The sequence below is a fragment of the Rhipicephalus microplus genome, chromosome X (genome assembly GCF_043290135.1).
Source record: "Rhipicephalus microplus isolate Deutch F79 chromosome X, USDA_Rmic, whole genome shotgun sequence".
Classification (NCBI taxonomy): Eukaryota; Metazoa; Arthropoda; class Arachnida; order Ixodida; family Ixodidae; genus Rhipicephalus; species Rhipicephalus microplus.
Genome location: NC_134710.1, coordinates 133,438,912 through 133,461,191, shown reverse-complemented (window position 1 = coordinate 133,461,191; position 22,280 = coordinate 133,438,912). Strand labels below are relative to the sequence as shown.

The 22,280-nt window shown below is 43.0% G+C and overlaps 1 protein-coding gene and 1 long non-coding RNA gene across 6 annotated transcripts in view; one reads left to right on the top strand and one right to left on the bottom strand.

The window, feature by feature from the left end:
• Window positions 1–13,558: 13,558 nt before the first annotated feature.
• LOC142775765 (uncharacterized) lies at window positions 13,559–17,619 on the top strand. The gene is made up of 2 exons (XR_012886995.1): window positions 13,559–13,696; window positions 16,229–17,619. It is a non-coding gene; the product is annotated as an uncharacterized LOC142775765 (long non-coding RNA).
• Window positions 14,926–22,280, bottom strand: part of LOC119176491 (G patch domain-containing protein 1) — a 98,793-nt gene continuing 91,438 nt past the window's right edge. For 2 of the 5 annotated variants that reach the window (XM_037427792.2, XM_037427796.2), the window contains one exon: window positions 14,926–15,125. In XM_037427792.2, coding sequence (XP_037283689.2) covers window positions 15,065–15,125 — 61 coding nt within the window. In that variant the 3' untranslated portion in view covers window positions 14,926–15,064. Of the gene's footprint in view, window positions 15,126–19,900; window positions 20,068–22,280 lie in introns of those variants that run through there. The other 3 variants (XM_037427798.2, XM_037427795.2, XM_037427797.2) reach the window with 2 other exon arrangements.

The following is a 22,280-nucleotide window of genomic DNA, read 5'->3' as shown; positions in this document are numbered from 1 at the left end:
GTTCTTGGGCCACCTTTGTGGTTCTTCTATGAAGAAAGGGACAACACCTCCTACATCAACTGTCAGCACTTCATCAAGAAAACCGTGAAGAAAGAGAGAGAAAAAAACTTGTTCTTGAAACCCAAGTCTTTGTCTCAGCTCTAGGATGAGGCTTTACTCACCTCCCCTAAGATAGTATATGGTGGAGGAGATCTGCAAGTCGCCAGCACATAAAACATCAATTGAGGCTAACATTCAATTGAGGATTGTCCACGAGGAGGTTCTTTTGCACAGATTTGCAGCAAAGGCCTCCCATGTAAGTATGTTAGAATGGAGCGATTGGTGTTGTGGAATATTGGCTCTGGGGCTGTGCCATTATGTGTGGGATAGAGTCGGTATGGAACTGCACACTCGCAATGAGGTGTATTCGGGGCTTACATTTTGTGCACTGTAAAGTAATCCGGCAAGGAATGTGTTTGTGCTTGCCTCAAAAGCACAGTTTATTTTCTAGAAAAAGCATCAGGCGGTCTAGGAAGCTCGCTTCGGGCCATTCAGATAAATTTCAGACAGGCCCTTCTTTCCTTGTGGCGTTCTGTGCAGTTTACTGTTGCCAGATAAATTTAAGGCCAACCCTGGAATGTATGTGAACACCAAGGTATCAAGGCATCAGCGTGGGTTTGGGAGTTGCCCAAGAAGAGTGACCTGGCGTCGACTGCGGGTGGACTAATATTGCGAGATTATGATGTCCATAAGTAGTGAGCATATCCAGTATGTCAAATATGGAGGCAGTTGGTTTGGCATGAAGGATGTTAAACTTTTTTGCCACGAGTAGTTGATTCACTTCATAAATTGTGGTACCTTTCTCTTGAAGACCTTCAGGCCAGCTATTCACCACTTGTCTTTTATAGAAGTAAGCAAGAGATGAGCACCTTCATTACAAAAATTTGGCTGTACCAGTTTAAAGCATGCCCTTTATATTATCTAAAGTACCAGCATTTGAATGAATGATGGGTTCCCTAATTTATGGTTTCCTCTGGTTCACTTGTCTAATTAATATATTGACCTTTTTCACTTATGTTCACTAGGCATGTAGTTGACTATATCCACTCTACGAATGCTAGTATTCAGCTAAACTGTTTAAAATGTCATTTTTGTCATATATAGGTCACAGTGCTTGGTCATCTTGTTGATGCTGTCGGTAAGTGCAGGAAGTTTCGCGAAATCACACCAACTTTATCATTCGCATCTGAAATGGCAATTTTAAACAAAGAAGAATGACATGTGAGTGACCACCAAATATGTACGGCAAGGATTGCACGAGGCATATGTTATCTAATGAATCAACTTAATTAATTATGTAGTCCACAACTGAAAAGTATAATGTTTGACTTCATCAGTGCAAAACAGTGTGGAAAACAAAAACAAAAATCGAGGACATAGAAATAAACAGACTTGCTAGGCGCTCAGTCCCGTCCGTTTCTTTCCGTGTCCTCATTTTATTCTGCACTATTTCACACTGATGAAGCCTTACCAACAAGCTCAAATCCATAATCCTGTAAAGAAATTTATGACTGCACATTTAGCTGGCGATGTGGTGTCAATGAGTTGCGGTGTTGCTCCTCGCGATAAACTTATTTACATAGACTGTCGGGAAAGTTGTGCCACAAACAAGTGCCAGACAGCCAACAGTAAAAATGCAGAGGTCTGGAGTATATCCCAGATCTATAAAGGTACAATGAATTGAACTTGGCTACAGAAGTGCCAAGCAAAAGGGTGGCAGGCAAGTTGATCAACTAGGTAGCAGCTACGCTTCAGTATTTATTTACTGGGATATCTACCGCGCCCAATGGGCATTGTAAGGGGAAAGGACACTGCAAGCTCCTGCGACCTGGAACTGCCTCCTTCAATTCCTCTCTCGTAGCCTGCAATGCCTTATTTTTTATTCACTTTTATTTTCGTGCTAGCTTGCTAATGATTGAAATAATTTTTTAATCATTTCCGCTGATTCGTTGTGTTCGTCGATGCACTGCACAACAACACATGCACTGCACACCACATGACAAAGCAACCCTTTTGAGAGCTCAAATAAATAGACTTTCTGAAGTGTGTGGAGGAGGAAGAAACTTTATTCAGAGAGAAAAAAAAATTGAAATGCAGGCAGTTTGGTCGGGCCCTCAGTCCAGGGCTCCGCTGGCACGAGCGGCTCGCTGGACCTGGTCAAGCAAAGCTATTTGGCTCTGCTTGTCCTCGTCCGCAAGCCATGCCTCCCACTGCCTGTGAAACATGTGTGGTTGCTTCGTGATGTGTGGGCTGTCGATGTGTGTGGGCCTCTGGGTGCACTCCCATGTTATGTGGCTGAGTGTTGGTACTTGTGAACACCACGGACAGGTGTCTTTATATCTTGCGGGATATATTCTACTTAGATGGTACAAATTGGGAGAGCTATTGGTTTGTATGCGTCTCCAATCCCTGCTTTGCTGGCTATCCAAGTCCTTATGTGGAAGCCCATATTCCTTTCGTTGCTTCCTTTGTTGGAGGAGGACGTCACGCGAATTGGAAAGAGGTTCAACGTCGTGGCCTGCCGTCGCTCGGTTGGTGATGCCTCGAGCTATACGGTCCGCCACGACGTTCCCCTCCAAACCTTCGTGAGCAGGACACCATATAATGTGATGGTCTCCTGTTATGGGTTTATTTAAAAATTTATACGCTATTTTAGGTAGCGTTCCTCGAAGAAACATTCGGCATGCCGCCTGTGAATCGGAGAGCACAACCACTGATTCTCCCCTGATTTCTGCGTTGGATATGGCTATGGCTATTGCTGCCGCCTCTGCCACTCGTGTGAAACAAGTTTTAACCGACGCCATTGTGGTGTGATTTTGTGCTACAATTGCCACTACATGTGACCCTCTGCTCGCTTTACTTACGTCTGTAAAGACGGCTTCTGAGCTATTCTGAAATGCTTTGCGTAAGGAGTCTCCTCTCGCTTTCCTCCTTCCTGCGTGATACGTCGGATGCATATTTCTGGGAATAGGCGCTACAGTTAAATGTGTGCGTTTTTCCGCATCTATTAGCACCGTTTCCTCGTCACAATATAACGGTCGCAATGTATATCCCATCTTTTCCATAATTCTTCTCCCATGATAGCTTGAATTGAGCCTTTCCTTTTGAGATAAAAGCACCGCATTCGCATACTCCTCAAAGGTATTGTATATGCCCAATTTCTCTACCCTCTCGGTTTTGGCATTTTCCGGAATCCCCAATGCTGCTTTGAATGCTTTCCTTATTATTGTGTTTATTTGCTTTGTCTCCTGGTTTGTCATTGTCTGGTACGGTAGCGCGTACGTAACTCGGCTGATCACAAATGCATGAACGAGTGCAATGGTTTCTTTCTCCTCTAGTCCCATTTCGCTATTTGCTATCCGCCTGATCATCCGGGCCACATTCGCCGTGGTTCCCCGTAGCCTTTGTAGTGTGTGTGACGTTCCCGAATTTCCTTGTATCCACATGCCAAGCACGCGTATTACATCTGCCTCCCTGATTTGTCTCCCATCCAGCAGTACTGCTACCGGTATTAAGTCCTTTTTCTTTGCGTATCTTGCCCTAATTCTAACCATTTCAGTTTTTTCCGGCGAGCATTGCATTCCTGCAGCTGTCACGAAAGCTTGTATTTTATCTACTGCCTCCTGGAGGGCGTTTTCTTTGTCCGCATAAGAGCCACCCTTTGTCCATAAGGTGACATCGTCTGCGTAAAGAGCTGCTCCTAGACCTTTTATATATTCCAGCTCACATGCGAGCTTTCTCAGGCCGATATTAAATAGTATCGGGGATAGCATGGCTCCCTGGGGGGTGCCTCTATTTGGGTAGTCGAAGGTTTCAGATGTAACCGAGCCTAAAGAAATGGTAGCTTTCCTGCTTGTCAGAAATGACCGGACATACTCATATATTCGTTGGCCGCAGTTAATCGATTCGAGGCCTTCCATTATCACCTTGTGTGATATTGTATCGAATGCTTTCTTGATATCTAGTGCTAGTACGAATTCGTCGCTTGAACCTCTGTTTGGGTTCATGACGTCATTTTGCAACAGCAGGAAAACATCCTGGGCCGATACATGTGGTCGGAAACCGAACATATTCACCGGTAGCAGACCCTCTTTCTCTAGATAGTCTGTCAATCTAGTCAATATTGTTTTTTCAAAAAGCTTACCCAAGCATGAGGTAAGGGAAATTGGTCGGAGGTTCTTAATATCTCTTGGTTTCCCTGGTTTTGGTATTAACATGATGTTTGAGTCCTTCCATTCTACTGGAAGGTTTCCTCCATCTACCCATACCTTTTCATTAAAGAAATCCGTGATTCGTCGAAGGGCCGCATCACTCAAATTTCTAAGCATAGAGTTTGTTATTTTGTCTCGTCCTGGGGCGGTATTCTTTTTGAAAGACTGGGCCGCCGCATAAACCTCTTCAAATGTTATGGGAGCGTCTAACTCTGGTTGTTCTTTTCCTGCATATTTGCCATGTACCACTTCACATGCGTCTTGTCCGACATATAATTTCTTGACTTCGTAGATAAGTGCGTCATCGTTACCTTTAAATTCATTCTCCAGAATTCTTAAAGCCCTGTTCGTCATTGTTTTTGTTGCCCCTGGATCGATCATACTCCTCAGGATGTGCCAGGTCTTTTTGGTTCCTAACGTCCCTCTATGTGAGTTACTAAATTGCCTCCAGTTACTGTTATTTAGTTGACGTGCGTAGTCATTGGCTTCCTGTGACAACTGAGCTATCCTTATCTTCAATTTGCGATTAAGCTTTTGCTTCCGCCATCGCTTTGTGAGGCTTCTCCGCGCGTCCCACAAATGTAGCAGGTGCTGGTCGACTGCTGGGATTTCCACGCTTGTTTCTATTTCCTTTGTCACTTTCCTGTGTGCCTCCTTTATCTGTGTCACCCAGTTACCTAGATCTATTATTTCCCCTTGGTCTCCTACGTTCTCCCTAAATTTGTTCCAATCAGATATTGTCGCTTTCCCCATTCTTCTTGTCGTGGCGGCATTAATAGTTATTCCGAGAATGTAGTGGTCGCTTCCCAAGTTTTCTCCGAGGTGCGCCCATGAGACGTTTCCTTCAGAATTGGTAAACGTTAAACCGGTGACGTGTCTTTTGTTAAGCTATTCCCGACCCGTGTCGGTAGGTCTGGTTGTGTAAGTTGGCAGAGATCATACCGTTCAACAAGGTCTACAAGGAGTTTGCCCTTAGGGCTGTCCTGCTTATATCCCCAATTTCTGTGTGGCGCATTAAAATCCCCCATGATAACTAACCTGTCTTTCTCTTTCAATAAACCCATCGCATGTGCTATAATGTTCTCAAAGTCGGCTCGTCTCTTCTTAGGTGGGCTATATATATTGACCCCCACTGTTTTTGGTCCTCCACGTTTTTTGGGCCACACTGTTATTATCTGGCGTTGCACTGCCTCATTGCTCACGTAGCTGACACTCAATGCGATATCTTTTTTGGTAAATGTCGGCACTTGTGGGTACTTTGGGTTAACATGTCTTATGTACCCTCTCAGATTTATCTGAAATTTGCCTACTTCCTGAAGGCAGATTATATCAGGAGGGATTGGAGATGCTCCAATAAATTGTTTGAAATTTTCAAGTTTTGTTCTCAATGAGCATCAGTTCCACTGCCATATTTCCGCTTGCTCTGTCTTTTTATTGTTACGGTGTCTAGCCATGATTGGTATTCTCGGAATCTGTTATTCCACTTTCTTTAGGTTGTCTGGTGGGGGCACCCGGGCTCTGACAAGATCTCTTGCGAGGATTCTGCGCCTGACTCAAGTCGCTTATGGTGCGTTCCATCTGGCCTAGTTTGGCAAAAACAAGTTGAATCTGTTGAACTAGGAACGCTATCGGCGGTGTTTGTGGTGGTTGCGTTTCCACGGGCTGCGCAACTGGCTGCGAGACAACAGGTGTGCTCGCCGGGCTTTGTGTGTTGCTCGACTGGTTTAGTAGTGACTCCAGGCGCGCCATTCGAGACTTAACCTCCTGTAGTTCTGTTCTAAGTTGTCTGTTTTCAGCTACTACCCGCTTGTATTCTGGGTGTTCTGTGATCGTTGGTGTAACGGGTTTATGTTTGGTAGTGGGAGATACGGCTTGCGCATAGCTTACCGCGTCCGCCTGTGGGTTGCTATGTGCAGGACACGCCCCCGGTGGCTTGCTTCTCGGAAGGGCTTGCGCGTTCGGACTGTCCTGGGAGATTGCTCTCGGCGTCGAAGTCGACTTTGGATGCTGCTGTCCTGGTTGTCCTGTCTCCACGGCACGGTTTTTCGACGGCGTGCGGGTTTTAAAGCGGCTCTTTCGGGTCCCGCCTCGTCCGTACTCCCATTCTGATTCCTCTTCCTCTGACTGAAATCAGCGAGGGGCTGGCTTGTGTGGTTTTTTGGGTGGTTTCGCTGCTTGCTTGCGAATAGGCTTGAGGCGTTTCAGACAACTGCGGTCTCCAGTGATATGGTTTCCCGTGCAAATTGCGCATGTCGGAGTGCAATTATGGTTTACTTCGGGGTTGCGCATTCCACAGGTATGGCACACGGGTGAGTCTGGCTGCGGACACACGTCGGTGCGGTAGCCAACCGCCCCACACGCTCGGCAGAATTGGACGGTGTTACGAAAAGGAATACACTCCTTCTCACCTCCTCTGTAGTAAACATATCTTGGTAGAATGTTCCCGAAGAAAGTCAAGACGGCACTCTGAGAGTCTCCCAACATCCGAGCGTCGACCAGCATCACGCTCTGGGTGCGAAAACGGATGCTCGCTTTGATGGTCTCAGACGGGGTGTGCGGCTCTATACCGTGAATAACACCTTTTTTGGTTCCTTCACCTGCCGTAACGTAGACGTTGACCGGGTGTGGTCTTCCGTTGATATTCAAAGACGTGACGCCTCTCATCGCCATCGCGACGGTCGTGTCTGGAGTCGACGCTAGCGCAATGTTGGACCCCGGTCGGATGCGGAGAATAAACTGATCCCACCTGACTTTTCCTTGGCAAGCCTCCACTATAGCGTCGGAGATCGCTTGGGTGGTCACATTCCTCAGAGGCAGTCCCTGGTGAGGTCGGAAGACTACTTTCAGATCGTCCTTGGGTAGTGCTGGGGGCCTCCGTCTTGTAGGTCGACCCCGGCGCTTTGGCTGGTTGTCCGTCGTAGGTCTGCTGCCTGCGGAGAAGTCCCCTCCTTGTTGAAATTTCCGCTCCTTCGCCTGTTTCTTCTTCGCTCTGAGCGATTGGGATATTTGCCATCCCTCCTCTGTGCGGTCGGTCTCCGTTGGGGCGGAAAAATCTGCGGCGGCGTGCGTGGACGCCGCGTTGCAGTTCCCAGGCAGTGCTGCTTCATCCCGGTTTTGCGCGGCAAAGTCCATGACTTCTTCACCCAAACCTGGTTCGGATTGTCGTACGGACGCTGTTTGCGACTCCCCAGTCGAGTCCATAGCCGTCAGCAACCGCGGCAACGCCGTGGTGGTCGTCTTTGGGCGAGCGTCTCCCGGCGTCGTCGCCGCCGCTCCTCTACTGGACGCTAGAGGTAGCGAAGGCTCCACATGGGCGAACGAAGAAGTGGCCGTAAAAACAAGAAAAATGGTCCGATTTCAGTGAAACTGGAGTCCACCGATGCCGGAGCAACTCCCCTACATGCCTGTGGTAATTTCTGGACGATTCAAGGGTTGAACCATACAGAAAAGACAAGAACATACGGAGCTCGATGTGCACGCGTCTGCACTCATCGGCATCCTGAAGTGTGTGGAATAAAAAAAAATGCCAGGCCTGCGCGGAAGATGCAGCACAGCCACAGCGAAAGCTAGAAAAGCAGCCTTTCAGAGCCTTTTAAAAGCACTCATTGAGTAACTACTGCAAGCACACTTGCTTGATACCCACTAGGGCACTAATAATAAAATTTTGAGAGGTAGGCCTGCACTTGCTATGCTATTTTTCTTCATTTTTTTGGGAAGCGTGGTATCCGCTAAACACTTGCGAAAAATTTCGTGCCAATCGTTCATGCAGTGGCTGACGACGATGAGGAATTATGGCTAAAGTGGGCATGTGCCACAATCAATAGAGGAACAAGAACAAGCTTTCGTAGTGAGTTGGAGCATTGGATGGCCCACTCGTTACGCTATTCACATTGTGTGATGACTGCTTTTTCTTTAGGTGGTTTGAAACGCCTTATAAGTCGTATTAACGCGATTGCTTTCCCGACATCAAGACTGCCTAAGGCAAGTTTGCCTACAAGTCACAAGCACCAGTGTAGCTCAGCGGTAGAATATTGGGCTGGCACCCAGCAGACCCGGGTTTCGAGCCCCACTGTGTCTTTGGACACCGGCGACGGCAGTGGCGGCGGACAACTGCGCATGACCTGAGTTGTGATCTCATAACAGCTTTCGCTGTAAAAACCTGCAAGAAACACATGTATGTCAACTGTTGCACAAGCTCTATCAGATCTTGCCATTGAAATCTGTAAGCAGTTTTATGGCTGTATTGTTTGCTGGATTCACAGTGCCTACATCTGCAGCCAATTGATTTCATCAGCACCAATGTTCCTTAAGCCTATGATATCGTCACGGTTTAAGCACAGAAGCTGTATTGGGAATAGCTAAAATATGGTGAATTATACGTGAAGGAAACATCTTCTTCACTTTTTTATACAGTGCCTCTGTATTGGGAATAGCTAAAATATGGTGAATTATACATGAAGGAAACATCTTCTCTCTTTCATGCAGTGCCTCTCGGCAGATCAGTCGTCTTCACTGTCATTGCCAATGCATAGCTATACACAAAGAGGGACACAAATATATTTCACATTGAAGGTGTGCTGTACCTTTCCTAATTTTTTTATGAGGGGGACCCTGGTTTTACAAGTAAAAAGGTATTTAATAGTAGACTTTCCAAAAATAGTACTTTTGCAACATACGGGCATTTCTACATGTGCTGACCAAGTTTTCAATGCGGAGAATTTTATAGTCGCACTTACTCGCAAATCCGGCATTGGTGGTACTCCCACTACGCATGCTCACGTCTCGTGCCACCTGTCGCTCCCCCCCCCCCCCTCCCTCTCGTCGCAAGGCCGAGGCAGGCAGCGTCTAGCTGCTAGTAAAAACCGACTGCTTGTGCTGCACAACCGTTCACTGGCGACCTCGTATGTAGGCACTGGATTGCACGTTTGGAATTCAGTCAAGGGCGTCATTACCTGGCTTTCGATTGATTGATTGATATTTATTTATTTATTTATTTATAGTGTCAACCCTCGCTTGAGGGTCATAACAGGGAGGGAGTACAATAGTACGTACAAACAGAAAACCAAAACAACTGGCTCTGAAATAGCAATACACACAAGAAACCAAAATTGGCAGTAGTTCAATTCAACCATGACCAAAATAAGCATCAATTTCTCTGTCAAATTATTGCACATCGGTACATTAACAACATGATGGGGTAAACGACTCCATTGTTCTATAGCATCCGGAAACAATGACCATCGTGAGATGTCAGTGCGAGCATTGAAAGTTTTAATGGGAGCATCATGATTCAATCTAGCGCTACGTTTTCCGGGAAGGCGTATGTACTCGTCTATAGGTTTTTTTAATATCCCTTGCATTATACGATATAACGTTTTAAGTTTTTGTTTTTGTCTTCGAATTTGCAGTGGTTCTAAATTGCATGAATTGAGCATGTCAGTTACTGAATCCCGCCTTCTATATCTAGAGCACACAAACTGATCTGCACGCCTCTGAATACGTTCTAACTTGGTAACTAAGTGTTTTTGGTGAAAGCTCCAAACCACAGAGGCGTACTCCAGTCTAGGTATAATATATGTTTGGTATGCAAGCAGCTTAACGTGTTTCAATGTTTTATGCAACTTCGCTCGAAGGTAACAAAGTTTTTTAAATGACACAGAACAAACTGATTCAATATGACGGTGCCAAGTTAAGTTGTTTGTAATTGTCACACCTACGTATCTAAAATATGTTGTTTCACAGAGGGTGTTGCTCCCGATGATGTATTGAAATTTGAGAACATTTTTCTTATTGGTAATGTGTACATAAGTTGTTTTTTTGTGGTTAATTAGCATATCTTATTTGCGACACCACAATTCCAAATCTTCAAGGCACTTGTTCAACTCAAGCTGATTATCAGTACAGCTTACAGGCATATAAATCAAACAATCATCAGCATAAAGTTTCATTTTAACAGGTGGCTTTACAATAGTACTTATATCATTGATGTACAATAAAAGCAACAACGGGCCGAGAACGGACCCTTGAGGCACACCTGAAAATACATCTAGCGTGGTTGAAAGACAACCATCAATCCTCACCGCTTGCTTGCGGTTACTCAAATATGCACCAATTCAATTTATGATTTTATCACTGAATCCCATTTTTCTCAGTTTAAAAAGCAGCTTAGCGTGGTTTACAACATTAAAAGCTTTAGCGAAATCAATGCAAATTACATCAACCTGTTTGCGTTTGTCTATAGCCAAACTAAAATCATGAATCGTTAGAATCAACTGTGTCACTGTGGACTGGCCGCTTCTAAATCCATGCTGACAGTCATTAAGTAATTGATTGACCTCCAAGTGAACCATAATATGCTTTGCTATAATATGCTCTATAACCTTGCAGCAAACCGACGTAAGTGACACAGGACGATAGTTGCTAATAACCATTCGGTTGCCGGCTTTAGACAAAGGTATGATAATTGCACAGAGCCAATCTTGTGGAAGAGAGTGAGTTTATAAAGATTTTTCGAAGATAATAACAAGAAAGAACGATACCCATTCTGCGTATCTTTTCAGACAGGCAGTTGGTATTTTGTCCGGGCCACTAGTCTTTTTCGCATCTAGATTTAGTAACCGAGAAAGTACACCTTTTTGATCAAATAACAAGGGTTATATAGGACATGCGCATGAAAAATGCACGTTGCTATCACCGCGCACATCTGACGGCATCGTGAACACCGACTGGAAAAACCTGTTGAACTCGTCTGCTATCTCAATCTTTTGCATCACTGTTTTCGATCCGGCAGTGATCTGTTCAATTTTTTCTTTTCTGCCGCTCATATAAAGCCAGAACTTTTGAGGCGCACTCTTAATGAATTCAGCGAGGGTATGTTAGAAAAACTTACTCTTTGATTTGAACAAGGCTTCTTTTACGTATTTGCAAGCTTGAGATAGTTCGGTGGTGTTCCTGCCTTTATTCCGTAGCCTTTTAATTTTTCTTTTAATGTGAATTATATTCCTGGTTATCCATGGGCTGCATTGTTTTACCTTCTTAAAACGAGATGAGATGAATCTATGTACACAGGTGTCCACAATTGTCTTAAATCGATTCCATAATGTCTCAATGGATTCATATTTTGAGACGGACTGAAATTCATTGAAGGCAACTTCTAAAAAATCTAAAATAGTAGTGTCATCCGCTTCCTCAAAATTTTTAATTTTTACACAGGATACAGACTTTGAGAAAGCATGTGGGGTTTAACGTTACAAAACCACCATACGATTATGAGAGACACTGTAGCTGGAGAGCTCCAGAAATTCAGACCACCTGGTGTTCTTTGACGTGCACCCAAATCTGCGTACACGGGCCTACAGAATTTTCCCCTCCGTTAAAAATGCAGCCATCACAGCCGGGATTCATTACTTGGCTTTTTCTTGACTTAATTGAGTAGATGCAATGAAAGAAACAGTACCTTCAACCAGTAGTGGGGCACAACCCAACCTCGTTGAAAGGAAACGCTTCTTCTTCATTGAATAAATAAGAATAATAAAGACGAAATAACAATTAAGCGTTAATTCCCAAACCATACCCACTTACGCAGCATTCACGTGAAACCCTCACCACTCTGCCACGCATTTACTCGAGTTCCTCTTGTGGGAAGATGCAGGTGGTTTTTTTACAGCGAAAGCTGTAAAGAGATCGCAACACGGGTCTCGAGCGGCAGCATATGTAGTTGTCCAACGCCAGCGTCCCCAACCACTATCGCATGAAATAAGAAAAAAAAACTCAATAAATAGAAAACACCGAGAATGTAGAAGGGTTCGAGCCCAGGTCTCCTGCGTGCGAGCCCAGTATTTTATCACTGAGCCGCGCTGGTGCTCGAAAGTCAATTGCAAATTTGCCTTAGGCAGACTGTTGGGAAAGGAATTTTGTTAATGTGAGTAATAAGGCGTTTTAGAACAGCAAAGGCACAACCACACGACACAGAATGCGAATGTCGTAACGATTGGGTCATCCAATGCTTTAATGCATCATAAAAGCTTGTTCTTATTTGAAAAGATGTTTGTAATTGATCACCTATTAACAATTATGGTGCATAGCCACTTCAAGCCTAATTAATTCATCGTTGTTAGCCACTGCATAAAAAATTTTGCACAAAATTCCTTGCAAGTGAGTAGCGAACACCGCGCTTCTTAAAAGAATTACAAAAAATAGCATAATGAATGCCGGCCTACTAAATTATGATTATTTATGGCGTAGTGGGTACCCAGCAAGTGTGCCTGTAGCAGTTTCTCAAATTGTTCAGAAGAGGCTCTGAGAGACCACTCTTCCGGCCAGCTTTCGTGATGACTGTAGTTGTTTTTTTTTTGCTCCTGGGATTCGAATTGGCACTTCTCTCTCGGTGGCAATTATGCCATGGCAAGCTATATTTCGACTGAAAGCCAAAAAATGAGATCATTCATGCCACGCTGTGGCTGAACGATGTATGCTGCAGCAGTAGACATGCTGAAGAAAGGTTGAGGACACAACCCATATAGAAAAGAAGGAAACAGGATAATGCTCCGTTCATTCCCTTTAATTCTTTTTTTTCGTCTTTATTAGTTGCGGCAACCATTCTTCAGCATGAACCAATTAGCCTAACAACACGTTCTCCTAGGCAGCAGGGGAGGAAATAATTTTGCGGCATCCTCCACCATGACATAAAATACTGTCAAGGATCTGCCACAGCTCGGGCAAGAGTCTGCGTAGCGGTCACTGTAGAAGTTATGCCTATAGAAGTAATAGACTATGATGACAAGTAATTAATTAAGGGGGGTGATATTAGTAGAAGCAGTAATGTAAATGTGAAGAAAGGAAAATGATCGGAAAGATAACTAGATGCTGGCAGGGACCAAGCATGCAACTTGCAAACAACCTGCTCGATGATCAATTACCTGAGGTACAGTCAGCTACCTGCTCGTAATACGATCACATGCTATGTGATCTGTGTGATGCCAACAAGCAAAAAACCATGCTCACCGTAATGGCTACTGGTGGCGCTGACTGCCACTCCTACGTATAAAATGCACATATATAGGCTATAAAGTTGATGGAGAGATGACCCATAGCTTATTGGCAGAGCATCGGATGCATTATTTGAAGTTTGCATGTTTTTTTGCCAGTGGCAAGTGATCTTTTCATTCACTTTTCTTTCTTCACATCTATAATAAAATATACATGACAGACAAAACATTTATTTTACACACGAGATATGTTTTGCTGAAAAGGTTGTTGCTTTATCTGCTTTTAATCTACAACAGCTACTGAAGTGGACTGTCAAAACAGCTGGCCGTCCGAAGAAAAGAAAATTAGAGATGCTTCACTGGCCTGGAGGGACAGTGACTTTTGTTGGAAGTGGTGGCAACAATACAGCCTCAGTGATCCCAACAACAGCCCTGTCAGGCAATCATACGGGCCATTCTGTGCGTATGGGAAACCTTTCATTGGCTATGCCATGTCACCAACCAGTGGTGCCGACGAAGCTCTAGATCTGCTTAGCACAAATAATCCTTCTTTTCTTTTTGAAAACATGGTGGCTGACTTCCACAAAAAAGAAGTAATGAAATACGTGTGTACTGTACAGTATCACAATATAACTGATACATAATATAAGTATTTCACTACTGAGATACAAATGCTTTGTTGAAATGTATCTCAATACGGAAATACTCAAAAGTATTTCTAAAATACTATTGCAATATTTTTGTATCGCAGTACTGCCCAGCCCTGGTTCCATGCAATTACTTTGCAAGGAAACAAAGATATGTACAAGTCATGGCATTCATTAGCACAGGCAAGATCGTTGTTCCAGACAGCTAGGTATCTCTCAATAATATTGTGTATATAAGGTGGGGCACAAGCAAGGCACACAAAAAACCAACCTTCCAACAAAAATATGCCTGGTAGTATTATCCAAAATAGACCACTATTTGTGCACGTTTGTTGCGAGACAGCATTGTCACAGCAAAACATATCAGGCATGATAACCTTTTGTTTTATATGTTCCTTTTATTTTTTACCATTCTGAATATTTAAGTTTGGTTTCTTTTAACAGCGTAGGAGCTTTTCTAAAATAAGGCATCCTTAAAAAGACCCTCCTGCAACAGTTCAAGTAATTGTTGACTGACTTCACTGAAGTCAATGCCTTACAAATTGGCATTTGTTTTTACAATCCATCAAGTACAAGTGGAGTTGCAGCAATTTGTCGCATGTTTTTTCTCTCCTTTTGTACGAGCAAGTGCATTGAAAGCTTTGCAAGGGGGACGACGTGTCGTGACCTTGAGTACTTCTTTCCTTGAACATGCCTTACTTTTATTATAATCACTAGAATGCAGCATAGACTGCTCAAGTCAGCCAATGGACTTCATGTTTGTGGCATCATTTGCCGAAAGAAAAATGAGCGGTTTCTGGCTGCCTTTGAAAATTAATTGTGAATTCTGGGCTGTGCGCTTCACTGTATTGTTTGGCTTGTATGTTCTTGGTTGCTACCAATCAGCAGCATTTTCTGGCCAAGCAAACTTAAGATGTGATGCAGGGCTCCTTTATGACTGCTTACTTTATCAGCTAACCATATTGAGGAGAACACTGAAAAATAACGAGTGAATTTGAGTACTCATGATGTAAGCTTTCGCTGCTGAAATAACTTTTGCAGTTTACAGACTTGATGACTTTATTAACTCGTAATATCCCAGAGTCTCCAGAGGAGCGTGAAATCTTGTCAGAGGCATTTCTGTATAATATTCCTGTATCTGAAACAATGAACGTACGGTGCCTGTAGGAATCATTTGCACTTATTGTGCATATTGAGGAGAACATGTTGCTGACACATATAGAGGCCAATACAGCTGCTGTCTGAAAGGAAAAAAAAAACACAAAAAAAAAACACAAGATGTCATTACTGTGGGAAGACAAAAAATTATTCATGAATTTTTGGAAACCCAGAATTTATATTAACAAGGAAGTTAATGTGGAAAAGAAACTGATACAGCACAAAACGGGATAACCTGTAACTGCTAATTCTAATAGAATTGTTGGGGTTCAACATTCTAAAACCACAATATAATTGTGAGGGACACCATGGTATGGGTTCCAGAAGCTGTCACAACCTCGGGAACGTGCCTCTAAATGTAAGCACACGGGCCTCAACCATTTTTACTACCACCGCAAGATGTGACTGTCGCAGATGGGATTCGATCCCATGACATTCGGGCAACTTTCAATTCTAAGTGTAAATTAACAAGCATCTGGAGCTGCTGAAGTATCACTTTGGAGCAGTATAAGACATTTCTTAATGAAGAAATTTTTAAGCTGCTGCAGTTGCGCCAATACCATAATAGCTCAGAGGATTAGATGAAGTTGCTGTTTTTCATTTACTTAGTTTCTTTATGATGTTTTAGTTATAATACAAGAAGCACAAGCCAGGCACGAACAGTGTTAATTTTCCATGCATTGTGTTTGCTATCGAGTATGACTTGGGCCTTCACTGCATGGTGAAGGGCCTGCTGTTATGCTTAGTGGAAAGACCTAATAAAGAGGCTCTTGAGGTTCAAGGGTGGTTAATAAAATACATGATGTACAGGTCTCTCTGCAATTTCCCAGACCACCTCAGTACATAAAATTGTTGATTAAGTCTGGCGGTAATATGGTCAGACTTAAGAATTAAGCATGTTGCATGAACATTTTAGTGTTTTACACTATACTTTGATACAAATTTCTCATTTATCTGCTATGTAATTCATAGCGTGTAATTCACCCGGCGTTGATCACCTTGTTTTGCAGCGCATGCCAAAACAGAGATCTAAGACAATGCTGTTTGTTTGCATGAGTGATTTCATTTCTGTGACAGGGAATTTTGGCACAGTTAAGAGTTGAGTTGCACAAGCTGTGATGAAAGATTGTACAAAAGTACAGTGCGACAGTGTGATGTTGAAAGTGCAAGAAAATCTACATTACAGTGCTAGAAGAGGACTACGGTGGCAGGAGGTTAGACAAGGGAGAGAAGAGATGCAGCCCATGACAAGGTTGTCAGGTTCTAGACTGAAACGCAAGAATGCTGGAATGCTGGCAACGTCAGAGATCCCCGATGTTCTCAAAAGATTCTGGTGCACATGGATTTCAGGTGCTCCTACTATTGCAGCCACTGGTACAAGAAATTCCTGGATTTCTTCGTGGCGGATGGACTTGACTGTCAGAGTTGGCGACATGTTAGCCTTATTGGCTGTGGGCCACGGCACCACTCGGGTGCCAACTGAAAGCCACCGTGACAGCTGCGTAGATAGATCATGTTGATTTTATTGGGAGACTATCTGCCTAGCAGGACTAAAAGCTGCCGACTGTGACATTGTGTGTAGACTGAATGCTTTTTTTTATATTACATCACTTAATTGCAGTGCCTTGTTAATTTCATTAGTTTGTATTAAGCTCACTTGCTGTTCTTTTTGTCAATCGTTCTTCCATCAAAACAAGGTGTATTTTTACTGTAAAAACTGTGTGTTTTTGTATTTAGTTGTTCGCTCACTTCAACGAGGCAATACTGCACAAACATATCATCACAAGGCGTATAGTTGTATATTACAATGCTGTACGTGTGCATAGGATTTTGTGTAGGCATCTGCATAAGTGCCTGTGCATAACTAAAAAGAGCTGAAAGGGAACAACACCAGTGCTTGTTGCTAGTTCTGTCCTCTGTTTGCATCAGTTTTCTCAGGCACTATGCTGTGTGTACATCCATAATAGAAATTCACAAAGCAAAGTCCTCTGCTTTATTTACAATATATGGCATCTGAACTTCATGAACCACATACAGATGTGTGTTCCATTGTAAATAAGTTATGCAGACTGTGTAAGTCAACTTTTAATTTTTTTGTAATAGAGGTGGCCTAGAGAGTGCTTTGGAGGAGGAACTTTACACATTGTGGCTGATAGATTGCTTTTTGACAGAGCTTAGTTCGTTTCACTTTTATCTTTTGGTTTATGAGAAGTTCGTGCTGAAATGTTATTCACTTTTTTTTTTTCTTTTTGTCAGCCAAGTGTTATAAAAGTTAAGTTCATTGGACTTGTGCTGATGCTTTCTAGTCAAATACGTACTTCATGTGAGAGAAGAAAGTCCTAGAGTTTTTGTATGTCTAAAGTAGTGGTATGGTATTTCACATAGCAAAGGAATGCTACATGGGACACTCATGTGCACCATTGTATTGATGTCTCTGAAAAGTGTATGTTGTATTTTATTTTGTTATGAACAATACGGTGAACTAGCAATTGTGCTTTCACTTAGATAATCAAAAAGTACTGCTTTGTCTGGTATATAGTAACAAGAATTCACTTAAGCATTAAAATGTCCCGAGGACTTCTGTGTAATGAGGTTCCCCAAATTTAGTTGCAAATACAAAAAAATCCAATCTACAGGAAATTAATTTTACATACTCAGTAAGGTATCTCAGAAGAAGCTAAAGTAAGTACTTTTCGCTAGTTTTGATAACCTATATTAGATTTCGATGACATGTTAGTGGCAAAAACCACACAAAGCTACTCCACAATGTAATACGTTCTACATCTTGCCCTCAAATTTAAAATTTAAGTAGTGATCTTTGTTCTAAGCATTCTTTAACATAGAATTCTAGGTTAACTTCAGCTGTGACATCACAAGCAGTAAATGATGTCTGCAATATCTGTAACATATTTTCTACAATGCTTTCAGTATCACTTATGTAGAGTACATATAGCACACGAGAAACATGCTTGATAGTTACTTCTCATGCAACTGCTTTGCTGTGTGTACATCCATAATAGAAATTCACAAAGCAAAGTCCTCTGCTTTATTTACAATATATGGCATCTGAACTTCATGAACCACATACAGATGTGTGTTCCATTGTAAATAAGTTATGCAGACTGTGTAAGTCAACTTTTAATTTTTTTGTAATAGAGGTGGCCTAGAGAGTGCTTTGGAGGAGGAACTTTACACATTGTGGCTGATAGATTGCTTTTTGACAGAGCTTAGTAAAACACCACATTATCAAAATACATGTGGGCAAGACAAACGAATGAAAAATTGTTCTTGATTCAACAGCACAACACTGCTTTAGGAATAAAAAAAAATACACCTACGCTGGAGTATCAAAAGCATCTTGTATTGTTTAATAATGGAAGTTCTTTAGCACTACCTAGTATAAACATAAGCCTTAGCAATCATGCTGAATTGATTGATATGAGGGGTTTAACGTCCCAAAACCACCATATGATTATGAGAGACGCCGTAGTGGAGGGCTCCGGAAATTTTGACCACCTGGGGTTCTTTACGGGCGCCCAAATCTGAGCACACGGGCCTACACCACTTCCACCTCCATCGGAAATGCAGCCGCCGCAGCCGAGATTCGATCCAGCGACCTTCGGGTTAGTAGCTGAGTACCTTAGCCACTAGACCACCGCGGCGGGACAATCATGCTGAAAAACCAACTAAGCGAGAACATAATGCAAAATTTCAAAGATCACAGTGCTATGTACTAAGACACTGGTGCTGCAAGCTTAAAAACATTTATAGTGCTCAGGCACCTCTTTGCTGTTTTTTTGCATTCTCAGTGTGTTTCAGAGAGACTGCCTGGCACACACTAACTGTGCTATCAAGCAGTGAACAGCACAAAGCAGCATTATACAGAGTGCAGAAACGATCACTGTCTTTCATTACTGGCTGACACTAGAGAGGGATTTAAGTCTCAGTTGTCATCAGTCTATTTTAGCTCCTAAAACAGTATAACAAAATGCACTGCCTGAGGTGGCTGAGAGTCTCAAAATAAATTTGACAGAGATGGCCATGGTGACAAAGTAATCCAGTTGCCACTGAATATACGAACCACCTAGTTTAGCAACCTGCCTTTTTCATGATGCCACAATTCATGTGCCCTTCCCTCTGTGGAAAAGTTGCAAAATGCATTTTCATCTCGCAAGCTTTCGTATAGGCAATGGCAGTTGTCCTGGCCCCCGATAAAATAACAGGGCAGCCCAGCAAAATGTAAAAAGTAATTTGTCTTCAAAAGTGTTGTTTAGGAACAGGCAGTAAGTAGAAAGCGAGTTGCTTGAAACAGTGCTTCTATCCCCATTTATAACACATAGTGTTAGAGCACGAGCACCCCCTACCCTCCTCCTTTAAAGAAAAAAAAAGTAGCAGCAAAGATATAAGCGACCTACATCAATAGCAAAACTCTTGGGTCCATGGCCAAAAAAAATCTATGACCCAAGTATTTCACATTCTGGAGGGTCAGGTACAAGCAATAGAAAGAATTGGGGTAGCCCTCTCCTTTTGCAACTGCCATAGCAGTTGAAGAAGGGGGGGGGGGGGGGGGGGGGCGCCATGAGTTCATTGTGCCCTTATAAATACCACCTAAAAAATACCACCAAAATCTTGTGCCAACTATGGAATGTTTTATTTCCCAAATCTGCCTATGCAACACAACCGCAGTGCATAGATTGAGGAAGGAAGTGCTTGGCTTGAAAGGTTCCTGAATAAATCAAAATGCGAGCCATCACTTGCCTCGCTCGTATTACATACAATTTCCCAAAACTCACATCACTGTCTTCAGATTGAGTAATAAAAATGATCCCATCACTGAGCAAAATAAATGAAATGTGGATATCGATTGATCATTTATTAATACTACTGTCCCTACATTTAGGCGTTGATCGGATATGAAGTCCAATGTTCAGTGCATCGGTGTGCTGCAGCCACTCCACTCGCCAGATTCATGTGCAGGCACACGATTTCACAGCTTGACATGTCACCAATTACCACGCCTTCATCCTACCACACAATAAGAAAAAAAATAAAATAAAAATTTGTGCACAGGCAGCCAAAATATGCTGCATGCTGCAAGTTCTCAATTATAGTAGCCATTACGTGCTTTCTACTCTCATTCTGTTCCAGCTATTACCAACAACACTACTTCACAAAGAAGTGTGAAAAATTGGCTGTGATGCCACTGATAATTACTATCACGGCCACATAAATAGGTCGCTTACTTTTTCTTCGTTGCTGTTACCACGTCCCATTGTTTGGGGCAAGCGAAGGACGGCCAGTCGGTAGACGGCGCATGACGAAAAGGGAAGATAACGAAAAGTGGCTGCGCAGACAAAGTACTAAGCCGTTCACCTCTGCACGCGACTCTGTTACCAAACCTCAAAAGCTTTTGTTCACTGCACCTGTGCTGGTGAGTCATCCGCACGGTGGAAGCGTTCCCACGGTGAACAAGACTAAGAAACAAGTGATCCCTGTTGCGACACCACTCCCGACAGGATAATGTGGTGGCATGCTGTCACAATAAGTGTGGACAGATGGCAGCATCGCGTGTACTAACTCCAGACAGTCAACCGGCTGTCTAGACAGGCTTGTTGTTGCAGGAAAGTACTTTAAGCTGTACGTTGACGAAATGACGGAGTTCTTTTTTAGCCATGTTCTTGGAGGATGAGGATAGCAAAGTATGGGAACGCATAGACACATCTCTGAGGAAAGGAGAGTAGTTTGCTGCATTGGCAAAGCATCGAGAAGGGGCTCATCCCACGAGGCGGTTTCAGACCAGACAGGAGGTATTTAATGGAGAGAAATGAAGAGGAGGGGAGCTTGGTGCTAGAGGACGAGATCGGGAAGCTTAGACAAAGGTCGTGCTTGGCGCCGACTCTGATACAGGGGTGATACTATATTGAGAAGTTGGACATGTCGATGTGTGCAGTATACTAGGGGCTCGGCAAGTAACGCCGATGTTAAGACAGCCCAGTGCTTGCTCTGCGGTCAGTTTAGTCGCCACCCCGGCCTTTGATTGTGAATAAGTGTCAGTGTGTAAATAAACTAAGGTTTGCTAAGAAATGAGCAATCGGGCCTGTCCAGTCCTGCAACGTGTCATCGTGGCCATCTGAACCATTGGGATTACATCCATCATCCCCAACTTAACTCAGGGGCTGCTGTATTCTACGGTGATGGCTATACAGGATGTTTTTTTTAAATTAAGGAATACAGTTGGCTCTCATTAATTCAAACTCAAAGGAACCTCTTCACTTTGTTTGAATGATCAAGAAGTTTGAATTATCAGAAGTTCTCAGATGACTCTGGGCGAGGTGACACCACACATTATGATTAGGAATTGACTTTATCACGTTTAAAAATTTTTTAAGTGTTTTTATACCTGAACTGCACACAGTGAAGAGAAAGCAGAGGTGTAAGGTCCGCAAGTTTATTGGCCATTTCCTGCTGATCAGACCTTTTAAAGAAACGGTGAACCGCCAACTGCTTCACTGCTATAGGTACAGTAGACTCACAATAATTAAAACAAAATTAAATTTTTTGGTAGGCCCTCTATTTTTTCAATGCATTTAAAGCCTCTTAATTCAATACTTTTTGTGATTCGATACCAGAAAATATCTGATGCTTCTCCACTACTATTTAAAAATTTGGATGCTTACATAATCCAAACAGTTTAAAAATTAAAAATAAGTGCCTCAGGCCTTCAAGGAAAAAGGCTTTGCTAGTAAATAAATCAGGGCATAGACGATCCCTACATAAACATACTCGAAGAAATCTACAGAGGATCCACAGCCACCATGGTTCTCCATAAAGAAAGTGGCACTGTCCCAATAAAGATGGGTGTAAGGCAGGGAGACACGATCTCTCCAATGCTATGCACCACGTGTTTACAGGAGGTTTTCAGTGCCCTGGATTGGGAAGAGTAAGGAATAACAGTTAATGGAGATTATCTTAGTAACCTGCAAACCGCTGATGACATTGGCTTGATGAGTAACTCAGGGGAGGAATTACAGTACATGATTACTGAACTAAACACGAAAAGCAGAAGAGTAGGTCTCAAAATTAATATGCACAAAACTAAACTAATGTGCAACAGTCTCGGCAGACAACAGCACCTTGCGATAGGTGGAGACACGCTGGAAATAGTAGAAGAATATGTCTGCATGTTGCGTTGAGCCCAGTTACTCTCTCCGAGCTCTTCTTGAGCATCGATCATTTTA